At 45.1% G+C, this 19,388-nt stretch overlaps 1 protein-coding gene across 2 annotated transcripts in view; it reads left to right on the top strand.

Annotated features, from left to right (window-relative positions):
* LOC146855793 (D(4) dopamine receptor-like) overlaps positions 1-19,388 on the top strand; it is an 85,625-nt gene that overhangs the window by 17,058 nt on the left and 49,179 nt on the right. For both annotated transcript variants that reach the window (XM_085653704.1, XM_085653705.1), the window contains exon 3: positions 8,450-8,562. In XM_085653704.1, coding sequence (XP_085509830.1) covers positions 8,450-8,562 — 113 coding nt within the window. The remainder of the gene's footprint in view (positions 1-8,449; positions 8,563-19,388) is intronic.

Raw genomic sequence — 19,388 nt, 5'->3', positions numbered from 1 at the left:
CTCGGCTCATCTCTGTCAACTATGAGAATATTACAGAGGATTCAGAACGCTGCTGATGGACTCCTGATCACAAAAAGTCGCAAACACAGCTTTCCAGTCTTGAGGTCCCTGCATTCACTACTCTTTGCCAGAAGATCCACCTTCAAGCTGCTTTGTATCACACACAGCAATACAAGGCAAAGGACCACTCTTCATCTGGAAGAAAATCAACAAATACTTACAAGAAAGGAACCTACGCTCAAGAATGGCTCGCCGCCTCAACATCCGTACATACAAGAAAAAAACATGGGTGGAATATTTTTCTCTGTTCAAGCAGCCAAACTATGGAACTCGCTACCCACACACATAAGATCCACTGACAATCGTCTCAGCTTCAAAAGGTTACTCAAGAGCTGGCTCTTCCCCACATGACAACTATACTCATAACAAAACAGCGTACCACTTCAGTATTCTAAGACATAACCAACTACGATTCTCATGGTATACACATTCAGTTGTTGTTATACATGTGTCATTGTGCATTGAACTATGCTTCCTGTTACAATCAGATACATTCATATAAGGAGAAACATGTATATTACATCATAAGAGACTCGTGTACAACAGACAGTGCTATAATGGCTGCTTTTATATACATATAGGCGCAGTCATGACAAACTTTGCAGACCTCACCGCAAAATAACTGTGCACATCGGACCATATTAAATATTACTGCTTCTGTGCACATATGGGATTCTATATAGAGGGGTTCTCTCCAGCCAATACAACCTTACCAAGTGTCATATGCATATGTGTATGCATATGGTAATTTTAGTTTTTCCTATTATAAACAAAAAGTTACCTCCTTTCAAACTTTTCCCATCCCTTTTCTCTCTGACCCATCCCAAACCTTTCTAACTACTATGAACCCCAAACTTCTTTCTTAAAGTTCCACTCCTCTTTTACCCATGATACCCAACTAACAGACAACCACTACTTACAAAAAACAACTTACTACTCCCCCTTTCAAATCCATTCCCATCATTCTATCCCTTCTCTAAACTCTACTAAACACACCAGAAATCAAGAACAGAAACCTATCACAACTAATGCAAAAAACAAATATATATATACATATACACACATATATATATTCACTGAAAAAAACATAGGTTTCATGCACGTTATAGTTAAGAATTGGCATCTAAAAAACCTTAGAAATTCACTGAAAAAACCATAAGTTTCAGAGGTGTTATAGTTAGCTGGACATTTCCCTTGTACAAAACCCTAGAAATGTCCCCGTTATAGTTAGTTCAGCTAACTATAACTCGCGCGCCCCTGCAATGCACTGCGGATGATGTCACATATTACATCACTCATGACATGGTCAGTGACATCACTGATGACATCTCAAATGACATCACTGATGACATCACTGATGACATCATCCAGTGAGTCTGTATTTCTGTAGAGTTTTAATATGTTTAATATATATAGAGAAAGACCTATGGAAGAATGAGTGGGTGTATAAGTGTGTGAATGGATGATTTTCTAGGTGTGTGACTGACTCTATAAGTGAGTCATTAAACGTATCTTACTGCAGACTAGTGACTAAACTGTGTGAATGTCTGTATCTGTCTGTCTGTTGGTGTATAAGTGCCTGCATGGTTTTGTGAATAGCTATACAAGTGTCTATATGAGTTATTGATTGGCTGTCTGAGTATCTGTATGGGTGCATGAGTGTTTGTGTGGGTAGGGTGTGTGTGACTCTGTGCATAGATGTGTTAGTGGGTGATTCTATGTGTGCACGGTTTTAAGAGTGCATCTCTGATGGACTGTATGGTTGGGTGAGTGTATGTATCAGTGTGTTAGTGATTGAATGTATATTTTAGTGGTACATGTGTGAGTAACTACATATGTGAAAGGCAGGGTATATGTGTGTAAGAGTATATAACTGGGTATATGTGAGAGTGTGTGATTGTGAGAGTGGCTGTATGGATGAGTGTGTGCTTGTATCAGTAATTGTATAAGAGCGTAAGAATGTGGTAGTATTTTTATGAGTAAATGAACTTGTGTGTGTATAACTGTATAGGTGAGTAAAATGGAGTGTGCATAATTATTTGCATGATTGACTAGGTGTGTGAGTATGTCTATGGATGATTGGCGGTGTCTGAGTGTCTATATAGGTGTATAAATGCATATGATAGTCCTGTACTGAGTGACTGTAAGTATGAGTGACTCTACAGATGAGTGAGTGGAGGTGTGTGTAGACCTAAGAGTCAATGAGTGGGTATGTAGTTATTGGTATTGGAGTATCTATGGTTTTGAGAATGGCCGTCTGAAATTTTGAGTCGGTGTATCAAAGATTATATTAGGGTGTGAGAAGATGCACTAATTTATTACATGGATGATGTCATCAGTGATGTCATCAGTGATGTCATTTGAGATGTCATCAGTGATGTCATCAGGGATGTCACTGACCATGTCATGAGTGATGTAATATGTGACGTCATCAGCAGTGCATTGCGGGGGCGCGTGGGTTATAGTTAGCTGAACTAACTATAACGGGGGAATTTCTAGGGTTTTGTACGAGGGAAATGTCCAGCTAACTATAACACCCCTGAAACTTATGGTTTTTTCAGTGAATTTCTAAGGTGTTTTAAATGCCAATTCCTAACTATAACGTGCAAGAAACCTATGGTTTTTTCAGTGAATTTCAAAGGTTTTTTAAATGCTAATTCCTATCTATAATTTATCTCTAAAGCTATGATGTTTAATGATTTTCATTGAATTTCTAAATTTTTCAATATCAGTGTGTCAATTCCTTTAATTATGTTTTTTAAAATACATTTTTATCACCTTTTTTAACTTATTTTTCAATTAATTCTTTCAAAAATTAAAAAATATTTTTTGTTTTTATTGGGTTTTTAAAAAAAAATTGTTAATGTTTTAAAATATATTCTTATGTTTTTTAAAATAATTTTTAAACTATATTTTCAAAACTTTATTTTTTATTTTTTTTTCTAATTTTTTGGGATCCGCGCACCCAACGCGTTAGGAACCGTGCACCATGCGCGCATTTCACCGTTTTTTTTTTTTAACCCTGCCCCCTTTACATCTTTCACACACTTGTTTCCCTTACTTAATCAGCCTCGCTTCTACCGAGGCACAAAATGGCTGCCAACAATTCCTGGTTTCTAATGTAGACAGACACTTGACAGCCCATTAGCATTCAGCGCGTGATCGGGAGGGTGCGCGCTTGGTTCGGGGAGGGTGCGCTTAGGGTGCGCGGATCCTCCGAGGCCATCTATCTTTTTTAGTCTAATTTTCTCAGGAACTACTGAACGGATTTACACCATTTATGCAAAAGGCACGAGTCTGAACTGAGGACTACCTCTTTGCCAAATTTGGTGTAATTCCGTTCAGCAGTTCGGGCTGTAGCTGCATCAACAGGTCCTATGGGAAATTGCATGGGGAAAACGCGTTTTGGGACCCCCCTTTTTTCTCTGCCCCCTCTTGATGAATCACCACGAAACTTTCAGGATAGGAGCGGACCGGAGCTGGCCAAATGTTTGGAAAATTTCGCCAAGATTCGTCAACCGGCGCCAGACTTATTGTGAATAGAATGTTGCGGATTTCCTATGGAAAATAGGTCCTAACTATAACTACCTACTGGTGACCGCCAGTAGGTAATATATATACATATATATGTATGTATGTGTATATATATGTACGTATTTATGTGTGTATATATATATATACATATATATGTATGTGTGTGTCTATATATATGTATAGAGAGAGAAAGAGAGAAAGCGATACATCGCAATTATAGGTCAGGCACAGTGGAATTGCAGACAAAAACTTCTTTATTACACACAATATCAAGCACCCTAAAACAGTATATATATATATATATATATATATATTACCTACTGGCGGTCGCCAGTAGGTAGTTATAGTTAGGACCCTGTTTCCATAGGAAATCCGCAACATTCTATTTGGAATAACTTTGGCGCCGGTCGACGAATCCTCGCGAAATTTTCAAAACTAATGGGGCGCTACGCTCCGCTCCTACCCTGAAAGTCTCGGGAGGATTCGTCAAGCGGGGGCTGAGAAAAAAGGGGGGTCCCAAAACGCGTTTTCCCCATGCATTTTTCCATAGGACCTTTAGACACAGCTACAGCCCGAACGGCTGAACAGAATTACTTGTCATTTGGCAGAGAGGTAGTCCTCAGGTCAAGGAAGTGCCTTTTGTAGGTCTGGTGTAAATCTGTTCAGTAGTTCCTGAGAAAATAGCATTTAAATCAATATATATATCTGTAAGCGCGCTCCGAGCGCGCACCGTAAGCTTACCGTACGCGTACGGTGCCGTGCGCGAGCGCGATTCTGATTGGCTGTTAGATCTTAGTAAACATTCGAATCGGTCGAAACCAGGAAGTGTCGGCCGCCATTTTCTCTCTCGCACTCTGAGGGGGGAGGAAAAACAAAGTTGGATATCATAAAAAGGGGGCAGGCTAGACAGCTTCTAACCACCTAGTCTTGGTCGCGTGAGTTATAGTTGCCTGCACTAACTATAACGTGGAATTTCATCGGTTTTTTACGAGTGAAATGTACAGCTAACTATAACTTGTGTGAAACCTATGGTTTTTTAAGTGAATTTGCAAGGTTTTTTAAATGCTAATTCCTAACTATAACGTGTGTGAAACCTATGGTTTTTTCAGTGAATATATATATATATATATATATTACCTACTGGCGGTCGCCAGTAGGTAGTTATAGTTAGGACCACGTTTCCATAGGAAATCCGCAACATTCTATTTTGAATAACTTTGGCGCCGGTCGACGAATCCTCGCGAATTTTTCAAAATAGGTGGGGCGCTACGCTCCGCTCCTACCCTGAAAGTCTCGGGGGGATTCGTCAAGCGGGGGCTGAGATAAAAGGGGGGTCCCAAAACGCGTTTTTCCCATGCATTTTTCCATAGGACCTTTAGACAGGGCTACAGCCCGAACGGCTGAACAGAATTACTAGAAATTTGGCAGAGAGGTAGTCCTCAGGTCAAGGAAGTGCCTTTTGTAGGTTTGGTGTAAATCTGTTCAGTAGATTCTGAGAAAATAGCCTTTAAATCAATACATATATCTGAGCCAGCTTACGGTGCGCTTACGGTACGCTTACCGTACGCGTACGGTGGCGTGCGCGAGCGCGATTCTGATTGGCTCTTAGATCTTAGTAAACATTCGAATCGGCCGAAACCAGGAAGCGGCGGCCGCCATTTTCTCTCTCGCACTGAGAGTGATTTTTAAAATATAAAGCCCAAAAACATGTAAAGGGGCTGTTTAGACAGCTCCCACACACATAGCCATGTTGAGGGAGTCCCCAAAGATCCCCCAAGGCCAAAAACGGAATTTTTATTTTTTCGGTAATTTTGCCGATTACGCTTACCGTACGCGTACGGTAAAAAATTAAAAAAAAAAAAAAATTATCCACACTTTCTCCTCCCCGTGTGCAATTCGTGCCCGAAGGGCACCAATTGTGCATGGCTTATTACACATGAGATAAACTAAAATATTTTTAAAAAAAATAATAAAAAAAAAAATTATCCACACTCTCTCCACCCCGTGTGCAAATGGTGCCCGAAGGGCACCATTTGTGCATGGCTTATAAAATATACGAAAAATTAAAATATTACCTTTCAAAACGAAGTGCATCATATGTCCTCCATGTGCGCACGGTGCGCGAAGCGCATCGTGCGTACATGGCCCATCTAGCGTAACGTGGGCACGCGGTGCGCGTAGCGCACCGCGTGCCCACCGTGCGTGCACGGCACTAACTGCGTAAAGTGGGCGCGCGGTGCGCGAAGCGCACCGCGTGCTCACTGTGCGCGCACGGTGCGTCGCGCAGCGCACCGTGCGCGCACGGAACGAACTGCGTTAAGTGGGCGTGCACGCCACGAATGGCGTAAAGTAACTTAGCATTTAAAAAACCGTACAAATTCACTGAAAAAACCATAGGTTTCACACACGTTATAGTTAGGAATTAGCATTTAAAAAACCTTGCAAATTCACTGAAAAAACCATAGGTTTCACACATGTTATAGTTAGCGGAAATTTTACTGATAAAAAACCAATGAAATTCCCCCGTTATAGTTAGTGCAGGCAACTATAACTCACGCGACCGCAATCTTCTGCTGATGACATGTGTCTTTATGAAAAAAAAATATTTGTTTTATATGTATAGCTAAAAATGTATGGAAGAAGACATGGGCAAATAAGTGTCTAAATACAGTATTAGCATCAGCAGAGGATTGCGGTCGCGTGAGTTATAGTTGCCTGCACTAACTATAACGGGGGAATTTCATTGGTTTTTTATCAGTAAAATTTCCGCTAACTATAACATGTGTGAAACCTATGGTTTTTTCAGTGAATATATATATATATATATATATGTATATATATACACACACACACACACATACACAAAGCTTGCTCTCTCCACTTCCAGCCGAGAGATCCGGACTCCAATTATGGGTGGCAAAAAAGGTTTTTATTCTTTTCACAAAGCCGTTATGACACGTTACAGACAACACGGTGTCCTTGATCACATATATATATATATATATATATATACAAACTAAAGGTTCTGTAGGGAGCTAATTTATAACAATAATGTGACCAATTCACAAATAAACACCCAAATAATGAATTCTTGTTGCTCGAATATGAATTTACCCTGAAGAAATGAAAGAAAAGAGGCCTCAGGCAAAACAGAAACAGGGATTTGAAGACTGTCTCAAATCACATTGGTTTCGTCTGTCTTTTTATACATTACATGAAGCGTCATAAAGCAATTCATACACTACTTTGGAAACAGAAATCTGGGCCTAGTCACAGGGCCATAAATCTGCTTTTTTAATAAGAAGCGAAGGGGGGTCTCGACCTTGCATGGACACAATGCAGGCCAGAGGGTACGTGTCCGGCATGGGGAGCACGTGATCACTGCATGTAGTGTGTATGCTGTGTTCTGATTGGCTGAGTGTTCCTAATTTAGTGTGGCATCTGACTTTATGGTGTTTTGGGAACACTTGCCCCTCTGGCCAAACTGGTTTTTTTGGGGCCAATCTTCTAAGCCCATTGTGGTGTTTCTGCCTATCTGTGGGATCGATCTGGGTTTTCCTATTTGCATGTTTGTCTAAGGGATACATGTCAGCCCACCTGGGCCTAGGTCGCAGGGCCTGCCTGACCGCGTATTTCTGATTTGGGGTTGATGGGGAGGTCATATTGGTTAGATTCGACAACAGCAATGCAAGTTCGTTGTTATACGTACATATATCATGGAGTACATAGACATCGTATTTATCAATATTAAAAATCTTATTCAAAATGATTCCAGGCATATTATCATAGAAAATGACAAAAGAGCATTATTCAGAAAACATTATTCCATAACATTACAAAATGTTTCCACAAATGGTTTACAGTTGACTTATTCCTAACACACCCTAACACACAATATTGTCAGCCAACACGTGTTTCACGGCCATCCACGCCGCCGTTTCAGGGCAATTTCTTGAAATATGAGCTGGTCTTGTTCTTTGAGTTACAATATAATCCTCCTCTTAGAGCAATCAATAAAGGGTTGATGCATATCTTTCCTTGAGTATTAAGCCAAGTACGTGCAGGTGGCCAGTAGCGGGTACTTTTCTTTCGTAATCTGTGCTGGTTTTCCAAAATTAGTTTTACTTAATGTTGTCAGTAGGTGGCTGGGACAGGGTGCAGGTAAGACTCGAAGAGGGGCAACAAGCAAGCCTAGGTAAGGATGTGTGGTGGATGGAAGAGGGTTCAGGCAATACTGGGAGGGGGCGCAGGGGAGGCTTGGGGCGTATATAGGAAGACTAGGAGAGCTTATGGGCAATGCTGGGAGAATGTGTGTTGGATTGAAAAAAGCCACAGGGGAGTGATAGAAGCAGGACGAGCAGTAATGAAGTGTGTGTGTGTGTGTGTGTGTGTGTGGTGGGAGTACTGACAGTACTGGAGTGAAACGAGAGAGTGGTAACCGACTTTTCAGCCCTTCTTCAACCACAGTTGTTGCTCCAATATGTCCGGCTTCATTTGAGAGATCTTAAATGCGAATCGTGAGAAACATGGCACTCGCCTTGAGAGAATCTGGAACTGAGTTTCTAGTATAATGCACGCTATGAATCACCTATAGGCGATTGAGGAAGCCAAGGGTATGGATTTAGTGCTTGTCATAGGTGACAGATGCAGAACGGCTGGCCTGTTGCTCTCCGCAGTAGTGCTTACAAATTCACTTAGTGAGGTAGAGATGGGCAGCTACAGAGAGTATTAGTGGGGGATGGAAAAAGGATGCTTAAGGGTGGGCAAGGGAATGAATACGAGAGGGCTCCTTGCACCGGTTGGAATTTAGGGCCCTCGAAGGCACTGGTAATAAGCTGTGCTTCTCTCTTTTCAGTTCCTGGGAGGTATATGGACCCTCAACATGTCTGTCTGTGATGCTCTGATGACAATGGACGTGATGCTCTGCACGGCGTCTATCCTCAACCTCTGCGCCATCAGTGTGGACAGGTGAGAAACTCAGTCCTAATCGAGCCTGTAGCGCCTGCATTCCACTTTAGTGCGCTGCGTCCATTGCCTTTACACTGATGACTGCATTGAAAGCCCTCCAAACTGATTCCGATTCCACGTGCTTCCTTTACAACTCAGCGCGGCTTTCCTGTTACCAGGGATGATTCTGCTTCTCTTCAATAAACACAGTGCAATGATCCTGCAACACCTTTTATTATTGGCCACTATGAAGCACACACTGAAAACCCCCATGACATCTTTGGTACACGCTGAAAGCAGTGATACTCAAAGTACGGCCCAGGGGCCGCATGCGACCCTCATGGCCTTTATATGTGGACCCCACATTGACAGGAGCACTGAGCTGCTATTTACTCTAGTCTACACTAACCTTAAAAAGATGTTAAGAAAACAGGGAAGGATTTATTTTAAAGGTTAATTTAAGTTAAAGAAAGGAAGTAACCAGTGGCGGCTCGCAGAGGAAGTGCTGCGGGCCGGGGGAGGAGCGGGGGGGGGGGGGGGGATAGTGGAGTCAGATGTACGACGTCCAGGAGTAAAGTAAGTAGTAAGTAAATAAATAAATAAAGTTATTTACCTTGCGCTCGCTGCATCGAGCACCCTAGTTACTAGAACACCCTAGTGCAAATTTGTTTAGTGAAACGTGAATTAAAATTGACCGATGTGAGGAAAAATTATTTATTGATACCTCTCAAAGATCAAAAGTAAAAACAGTGCAAGCGACAGTTTTAAGCAAATAACTGTCTAGGTGTTCACTAAACACATTTGCACTGCACTTACGATTCCCACATATATCGAGTACTCGCATCTGTAGGTCCAAAACACAGCGTGTTTTATCGCAGTAGTTTAAAACATCCATGAGCATCCCTTGCCTGTAGCAAGGGTTGTAGCCCTTAGTGCCACTAGTGTGGCACTAGGAGGAGACCCAGATGATGAAGCATGTCACCATTGGTAAGTGATGGGAATCCGTCCTATTAAAGGATATTTTCTTCCTTTGTTCTGTATAAGTTAGACAGGTTCTGTTCTTCCTTTTGCAGTCTCATTGCAGATCAGACCCGTGGATATTGTTATTGTTTATGTATATGTACTTGGGGAATATATCCATGCAAGGTCTATAAATTTTTCCCTTAGACCCCTCTTAATCTAGTAGTTTCTCTTGATTTTGTACAGCACACATCCTAAACTTATGTATTTCGAGGTCCTCATATGTGATAATGAAGAAAAAGGCGGGAAAGTCAAATAAAACAATTGACTAGGATCACACAATATGGTTAAGTGGAAAAGCCGAGATTATTCCCAAGATTCTGTTTTCAAATTGTGCAGTTCAGACACTAGATATATATGATTTGCTTCCCCTACATGCATCTGACCGCCAACCGCCCTGCCCCACCCCCAATCCCTGACTACCACAGTGCTGGCATCAATGTGGCCCTCCGTCACATCACAGACCAAACTTTGTGGCCCCATGGAAAATGTTTGTGAGTACCCAATATTTAAAGGATTACTAATATTAATGTTTGAATCTGACCTCTGATAAAGGAGGCGGCTCCGAGGCCTCCAAATAAAAGCTAAACACACCATGCTTTTATGGAAACACCTAAAATGGGTGACGCTAGGTTCAGACCCTCCTGCGGGTGTAAGCGCTAGCTTTTATTATTTACATAGATTCACAAACCTCACAGTCATGAGAACATTACGGCAAGCACAAAAAATATGCAAACAGGAATTATAAAATTTGTCATAGACTAATTAGAGGTCTATAGATTAGGAATTTAAGTCATTCCCAAAACCAGAGAAAGGCGCTGCGAAGCTACACTAAATGGTAGATTGTACGTTATACAACTGCTAAGTAACAACAACAGCAATAAAATCTGCGCTGGTTACTCTTTGCATGCACAGTACAGCACTGCACAATAAATTGAATCAATTGTTTTTTCATTAAAACTCTGTCACATTTGCTAATCGCTACCCCACGCCGGTGGCCTGGATCCTGCTCAGTGCTTTAGGAGTCTAATTTGTTTCCAATATAAAGCATTTAGTATATTGTATTCTTTTAGGCCCTCAAACCTCAGCCCTAAGGTTTACCAGCATTCAAAGGCAGAAACCATCTTTCCTGGAAGCCTGATTTGAACCATGGCTGTCTCCTATCCTTTTCCTTGGATAATGATAGTCAAGCTTGCCGTCTTAGAATATATATTTCCTTACTGCAATCAATGTCACTAACCTTTCCTTGGATGCACGGCACCTTTACAAAGTACCTATATCAATAAAAAATGGTAAAAACCTATAACACTAGGTCAGTAAGAAAGTAAGACAACATTGTCCACTCCCATACATCTCATATACCTGATGCTGCTCATCCATAAATTGCCCCTCAGTCACCCTACATAGCCTTCACACCCTGCCAGGGTTCATTACATCCCTAGTTCAAAGCGTCTCTACATTGGACAATTCACTTGAACCCTGGGATAATTCAATGTTTTGCAGGTTCTGGCATGTCCCACATGTTATGTTATGTTATGTTAAATAGTTTGTATAGCGCACGAATCACCCCCACAGGGGTCTCTCAGCGCTAGCAGAACTGTGCGGAGGGAATGGGGCAGTGTCATTCTGAGAAAAGGGTGGTCTTTAAAATCTTTCTGAACCCTAGGTAGTCGGAGCACTGTCTGAGGGGAAGGGGCAGCTGGTTCCAAACCAATGGGGCTTGGTAGGAGAAAGATCTACCACCCAACCGTGTTCTGTTAATCCTAGGAATACGTAACAGTAATTTAGAGCCCGATCTCAAGTCGTGGTTGGGGATGTATTGGTGGAGCCTTTCGGTCAGATAAGAGGGGCCAGGGCCCCACAGTGCTTTGTGAGTCAGGCAACATAGTTTAAACTTAACTCGTTTCCTCACTGGAAGCCAGTGCAGTTGCCGGAGCATCGGGATGGAAGCAGATCTGCCAGGAGCTTTAGTGACCAGTCGTGCTGCGGTGTTTTGCACCACTTGTAAACGATTAAAAGCGGATTCGTTAGCAGCGACCATTAATGCATTGCAGTAATCAAGTTTATTTAATACCAATGCCTGGACAATAGTCTTACGGAAGGAGTCCGGGAGGTAGGGAAGAGCTTTCTTCAGAAGGCGTAGTGTAAAGAAGCAAGCACTCACGGTATGGGAGACATGGTCCTTCATAGACAGAGCCTGATCGAAACGTACGCCAAGATTTTTTACAGTAAGCTTTGGCAACGGGATAAGCCCCAACTCAGTTGGCCACCAGGTTGGTGACCACATGATAGGGGCATCTCCAAAGAGGATAATCTCTGTTTTGCTGGCGTTCAGCTGCAGGAAATTTTTTCTCATCCACTCTGAGATGGCCCGCATGCTTTGGGAAAAGCACGTTTGAGCGGTCTGTGAGGATTTATCAAATGGGAAGATAAGTTGGGTGTCATCCGCATAAGATATGGGGATGAACCCAACAGATCTTAAGAGAGAAGCAAGGGGGGCCACGTAGATGTTAAACAACGTGGGGCTCAAACAAGAGCCCTGTGTCACACCCTTGGTCAGACGCTCAGTGGTAGAGCGAAAAGGGCCAAGGTTGAGGGTTTGTGTGCGATCAGTGAGAAAGCTGGTAACCCAGCTGAGCACCATACCCCCTAGTCCTGCCCCTCTTAATCTTTTGAGCAAGGTCAGATGGTCAACCGTATCGAACGCGGCGGAGAGGTCCAGAAGGACCAGGACGGCGGACTGGCCCTAATCGAGCGTCCGTCTAATACAATCAGTGACAGCCACCAAGGCAGTCTCGGTGCTGTAGTTTGCACGGAATCCTGATTGTGACGGATCAAGGTAGCCAGCCGCTTCGATATGGTTCGAGGTACGTTTATTCACATATTTCTCGAGGACCTTGCTCAAATAGGGGAGGAGGGAGATAGGGCGAAGGTTGGCAAGGTCATCCATAGGGAGCTTGTTATTTTTCGCAATGGGATGACCTGTGCGGCTTTCCAAGAGAGGGAAACCATCCCCTCACTTAAAGAGGAGTTGAATAGCATAGTAGCAGAGTCCGCCAGTGTGTGGGCAATAGACGCTCCTAATCTAGCAGGCAAGACATCTGCCGGCGAGCCCGATGTGACCTTACGTAATAGGGAAGTGGTCTCATCCCCTACAAGGGGGGGAAAGGTCAACAAGGGTGTGAAATTCACAGTGAGGGGTACAGTGTCATCAGGCTGTGAGGTGTGACAGTTATTAGAAAATTTGTTGTAGATGGAATAAATTTTTTGGGTGAAAAAAGAGCCGATTTTATTACAGAGCAACTGAGAATGTATGTTATCCAGGTTGCAAGCTTTCGGGCATGTGAAGTCTTGCAAAATTTGGTGAAGAGTTTCCGGCGCATTGCCTGCTAGCCTTAATTGCTCAGCTATGTATGTTCGGCGGGCTTGTTTGATTTCTTTATGATAGAGCGTTAGCACAGTTCTAAAATTTGCTTTGTCGGTGTCCAAATGAGTGCGCCGCCACTTTCTTTCAAGATTCTTGCATTGGCTTTTCATTATACGCAAATCTGGGGTGAACCACACCGCCAGATTGTTCCTAGGGGCTTTAGAACATATTTTTACAGGGGCAATTGAATCTATGGCCGTTAACACAGTGGAATTAAAAAGGGTAAGAATATCTTCGGTGTTATTGGTTGGGGGGAAAATGGAGGAGAGAAGGCTAATGAAAAAGACTCCGGATTAATTTTTGACCATTGTCTGTAGGAGAATTGAGTATGTGCTGTCATAGTAGGAGACGTACGGGGATACTGCACTTGGAAGTTGATAAGAGCATGATCAGTCCAGCACAGCGAGCGAGGAGTTTTACAAACAAGCCGGTCAGAGTTAGAAAAAACAATGTCTATAGTATGGCCGGCTGTGTGTGTGGGGCCCTCATTTTTTTTCTTAAGGTGCAGTGTGGATAGGTCCGAGATAAAAGCTGATATTTCAGGCAGCGAGAGATTTTCGCTATGTATATTAAAATCTCCTAATAATAGAAAATTCCCTGCCGCAATCAAATGGGGGGCTATTAGTTCCATTAATTGAGAAGAAAAGTCCTTTATAGGACCAGGGGGGCGATAAACCAGAGCCCCTTTCCAGAAGTCATGGGTGCCCATTCCCATTTTAAAGATCAAAATTTCAATTTGGGCATTAGAGCGTTGGTCTAAAATAGAGACTTTTACATGATCGTTGTGGAGAATTGCAACCCCCCCCCCCCCCCGGTTTTCAGTGGCCTGTCAAGGCGCTGAAAACTGTAGCCATCAGGGATAGCAAGCTTGATGTCTGGACCACGGAAGGGTTGTAACCAGGTTTCTGTCAGGAAACCCACATCGGGTAAGTCAGACGTAAGTAGGTCCCAAATTTCTAATGCGTGTTTGGGCAGTGATCTCACGTTGCTTAGAAAGCCCTTCCAGTGGTTCAATTGCGAGGTATTAGTGGACGGTATGTGGCTGTTAGTAGTCCTATAGATGTCAAGGGGCGCGGGGGACCCGGTATCGCGCAGGTCAGGAGTGTATGCTAAAGAAATTTTGGCGGAAGTTTCAAAAGCAGTTTCATTTTCCCCAATACTCTGGAATCTGCATTGAGAGCAGGAAAAAGGTCCTTCCAGTGAATGGGGCAGCGCATTGTGGCAAGACAGGCTAGCCGAAGATGACCTAGCACAAATAAGTCTAAGGTCAGCGCCACTAAATACTATATTGCACTTACTAGGATTAGCTTCCACAGCGGCATAGTCCCTGGCGCCTGGCGGCGTTCCGGCGCGGACGGGCGCAGATGGGCTGGCCTTTGGTGCGCCTTCGGCGCGCCCGCTGCGCGCTTGCGCCATGGCCCGCTAAGTAGTGTGCGGGGAGCAGACGCTAGACTGCTCCTCGCAATACCGTCAAGATGGCGGGCGGGCGGGAGTCGTGAAGTGTAGAGCAGAGAACACGCTCAGAGGCAGGTGAGCGGTAGGATCAACCCCCAAATGTGCAAAAATTTGCAATGTAAAATATATTGAGCCTAAAAACAATTGAAATTCTTTCAGATAAAAACACGCTAAGAAGGATAAGTAAAATAAAACAGATATGAAGCCGCCTGTATTCGCACTGACAAAACACCAGACACCGCGCACAGCGCAGCAGCCTCGATTTCCCGGCTCAAGCCTCAGGAGATGTCGACGCTGCACGCTTGCGCCATGGCCCGCTAAGTAGTGTGCGGGGAGCAGACGCTAGACTGCTCCTCGCAATACCTTCAAGATGGCGGGCGGGCGGGCGGGAGTCGTGAAGTGTAGAGCAGAGAACACGCTCAGAGGCAGGTGAGCGGTAGGATCAACCCCCAAATGTGCAAAAACTTGCAATGTAAAAAATATTGAGCCTAAAAACAATTAAAATTCTTTCAGATAAAAACACGCTAAGAAGGATAAGTAAAATAAAACAGATATGAAGCCGCCTGTATTCGCACTGACAAAACACCAGACACCGCGCAGCAGCCTCGATCTCCCGGCTCAAGCCTCAGGAGATGTCGACCACAGAATAGGAACACACACTTGTTTGAAACATCTTTAGTTGCTCTGATGAGGACATGGTGTTAGTCATAGCACCTAAGATGAAGATCTGTAGAACATTCTCCCAGTAGAACACAAAGCACAACAACCAATCAGGTACTGCCACATCACATGCCAGATAATGCTCCTATTTACAAGGTTTGCATTATCCTGTACATTTTAAGAATTCATCCTGCTTGGACTGAAAAAAATCTGCATTTGATGGACACGTGACACCAGATCTGGCATGCCACATACTGGCAAGGTTTACGGGGTCTTTGCTTACAGGGTCCTTGCTTACAGGAAATGCGACTGTAAAGGAGGCGCACATTTTATGTAACACATTTCTCCTGGTTGTTAAATTCCTATAAATGTTGCTCCACCAGAACTGGTATACCCCCTTCCTGACCCTCTAGTTAACAAGAACAGGTGACAGCCCACCCCTCATAGTTCTCTAACTCTTTCTCACCACACCTCCTATTACTGCCTGTTTTTCACCTCATGATATGCCTTATTGGGTAGGGGCCCTAACATCTTTGCTGCAAGCACTCTTCCCACTCAATGGTCCAGTCTGTCTGCATTCACTGCTCTCGTAGTACAGCCTATACAGTCCCTTCATGCCTTTGCCACCATGGTGCTACTCATTTTGGACTACCCACTTCTGCCACTAGCCAAAGAGGAAATGCGAGTTGGAAAAGTGCTATCTACCATTTTGGCTTCCTTAGTTTCTATTGTGGTAGTGAAATGTGCCATTAAAGGGGTTTTAATGCACTAGGGGCATGGTTTGAGTGCGGAAGGTAGCAGGGAGAGGCGTCGGCGAGCTCCTGCAGCTTCGCCACCATCTGGCATCATCCACATGTGATCCGGATCAAGGGGCCTCTATGATGTAAAGGAGCACACTGGGAGATCTCCCCAAAACTCTCGACCCCCTTTGAGCAAGCGGGTGGTGCTGATCGGGGCTTTGGGTGTGGCTGCTGCCACAGGGCCTAAAGATGGAAGCATCCGCGGCAAGATGCTGAGAGGAGGATTCTCTTGGTGGCGGAAGGGACACTTGGCCTCTCCCTAGGGGTACAGTGGGTGTGCCCTTTGTGAGTATTGGCTCCTTGATGACCTTGCCCTCTGTCGCTGAAACCATGGGCTGCACCTCCCGATGTAGGGGGGCAGAAGGGGAGGTCAGTCACCTTCTAGCCCCCATTGTAATACAGATGATGGCCCTGCCAATGCTGACAGGGACTCTTCCACCACATTGGACTTCATCCTGGCAGCCACTAGGGAGGTTCTGGAACATAAAATGGACACTGTGGCCTGGGTATACTCAGAGTTGACTATCGTAAGATGCCAGAGCATCTGACGATGATGCAGCACAGTGTTACTAATATCCAGCCGACTATGGGGTGCCTTACATCTCAAATGACTTAGGTGATGGAGCAGATCCATGCCCTGGAATATAGAGCGGAAGATGCAGATGGCAGAGCACGCAGTAACAACAATAATCCAGTTGGTCTCCCGGAGCCGATTGAAGCAAAGGATATGGTTTATTTCTTGGAAGATTGGCTTTGGACAGAGATAGCACTTGTAGTCCTCTCTCCCTTGTTTGCACTGGAATGGGCACATCGGGTGCGGTGGATGTTTCGAGAGGAGACGTGGGCACAGGAGGTTGTGCTTCGGGAACGCCATAGCCATACTGATCCTTCGATGCACCACGCCTTGTTGCTCAAGAAGTAAAAGCTGGCAGCTCTGGTGGAGAAGCTCTTCTGTTTTGATTACAGGGAATACATGGCCGGAGTGTTGCTTGCTTGGCTGGCGAATCCCACTAAGCAGGCATTGCAGAGCCTGGAAATGGTGGTTGGGGATGGCACCCGGGTTTATGATACAGTTAGTATTAATGAGCTATTCCACACGTACTATACTGCTTTTTATGCTCGCCGCCATCTGTCAGTCGCACTGTTTTTGACACACTTTTTGGACCCATTGCCTCTAACGACCCTGAGACCGGAGGCTGCAGAGGGACTGGGAGCAAATACTTAATCTGAGGAGATTGTGGCTGAGATTAAAGCCATGGCAAGGGGTAAGTTGCCAGGTTCAGATGGGGTGCCAGTTGAATTTTATGTGCTTACATTGCTTCACTGGCCCCTCGCCTAGTGGAGGTCTCCCGAGGCCCTGGTGCTGCCCCCTACTATGAAGGAAGCATCAATAGTCCCCCTGCTTGATCCGGGCAGTCCCCCTCAGGAAGTTGAATTGTATCAACCCCTATCAATGCTTAACATTGACTCTGATGTCCTGTGCCGGGTGTTGGCTACGAGATTGCTACCCTATATGCCCCAGCTTATACATGCTGATCAGACGGGCTTCATCCCAGAGAGGAGCACATCATTGTATATCAGGAGGGTGGCGGCATTGCTACTAGCTGCCTCCTCGATTGATGCACAGGCAGTGGTAATGTCAGTGGACATCGATAAGGCCCTCAATGGCCTGGACTGGGCCAACCTGTATGCTGTGTTGCGCCACATGGACCTAGACGAAAGGTTCATTGCATGGGTCAGGTTATTGTATGCAGTACCTACTGCGAGGGTTAGAACAGGGGAAATGGCGTCGGAATCCTATGAGGTGGGGCAGGGTTCGGAGCAGGTTTGTCCCTAATCCCCACTGTTGTTTGCCATTGCGGTGGAGCTTCTGGTGAGCAGAGCACAGGAGGGTACCTATTACAGCAGCACCACTCTCCAGGGAGCTGTGCACCATATTGTTTTGTATACTGCTGATATGTTGTTTCTCCTGCGAGACCACAGAGTGGACGTCCCCAGAGCCACTCGTCTCCTAGAGGAGTTTGGTGCTCTGTCAGGCCTGAGCATGAACTGGTGAAAGACTAATGTGGTCCCTCTACGGGAGGGCCTGAGATCCTGTCTTCGCATAAGGTGCTGCATTGGGAAAACACTACATTTCATTATTTAGGAGTCCAGCTATACAGACTAAGGACGCTTTACTTGACGGTAATCTAGGAGGGGGTGCTGTGGTGCCCCACGGGTTGTTTCTGGAAGACTCTCCCCATATCGTTATGGAGAGTGGCGATCGCGAAAATTGTTGCTTTCCTCAGGCTGTTATATTATTTTTGCTACCCTCCCCATCCTAATCCCCTGTAGCAAGTTTGGCGACATACATTCTATGCTCGCAGATCTCATTTGGGTGGCGGGTCGCTGCCCGGTAGCCTTTGTGAAACTTTAGCTCCCAGATCAGGAAGGCGGGTCCCAACTTCAGGCCCTATTATCTGGCGGCCCAATTGTAATGGGAAATTGGTAGGATTAGGGGTGGTCTGCTCTTAGAGGTGGGGCGCTCCGGCACTGCCCTGGCTGGCGCAGTTTTTGCTTGAAGCTTAAAAGGGTTCGAGCTGAGCCTAGAACCCTGCAGCCTGAGGCCAAGCACTGCTGGATGCAGTGTTTACAAAGAGCAGTAATGTAAGCCCCCTATACCACTGCCCTGGCCCCCTGGTGGTTGGCTCACTTTCCCCCGGGAGGATGCCGCTCACTGGTTGTGGGAGTGGGCGGCCCTGGGGCTGGAGATGATTGGCGATTTAAATGAATCCGAGATCCTGCGTACCTTTGAGGACTTACAAGCGGCTGGTCACTTCCTTTTCCATGGAACTCTCCCTGTGCTGATCAGGCAGCAGTGGCGCTGCGAGCAGGAGGATCCATCCACCCTACAGGGCTGTCGTGCCCTCTGCATGTCATCGGGTAGACACGTGCAATCACAGGGTTATATGCAGTGCTCCCGGTGGGCACTGGTGTCCCCCTTTGTGCCCTAGGCGGCACCTGGGCTGCTGATATCGGCACCCCTATCACAGATGCGGACTGGGGTAAAATCCTGACTGGGGTCCTCCGAATTTCCCCTAATGCGTGTTTTAAATTGGTGAATTTCTGTTATTTTCATAGGGCATTTCTCACCTCTGAGAAGAACAACAAGCTCTTTTCAGGGCCGGCTTGCGGTGCCTCAGATGTTGCCCTACTAGGGGCAGATATGTGCCATTTGGTGTGGGGCTGCCTTCACTTGGGGCAGTTTTGGAAGACGGTGGTGATCCATGTAAATGATATCACGGGACATACTTTACCCTTTACGCCTGCGGCCTGCCTGCTGGGGATGTTCCCGAGCAGTAGCGGCCGCTACTAATAACGGGTGGTGGGGTGGGCAGCAGAGGGGTGAATTAAAATAATTTAAATAAACTCACTTACCTGAATGCCGCCCGGTCTGCCGCCTTTACTCCGTCTCCTCCGTGCCACAATAGGAAGCTCCCAGAAGC

This window comes from Triturus cristatus, chromosome 4_1 (genome assembly GCF_964204655.1).
Source record: "Triturus cristatus chromosome 4_1, aTriCri1.1, whole genome shotgun sequence".
Lineage (NCBI taxonomy): Eukaryota > Metazoa > Chordata > Amphibia > Caudata > Salamandridae > Triturus > Triturus cristatus.
Note: the sequence above shows the minus strand (reverse complement) of the source record. Positions and strands in the feature narration are given on the sequence as shown.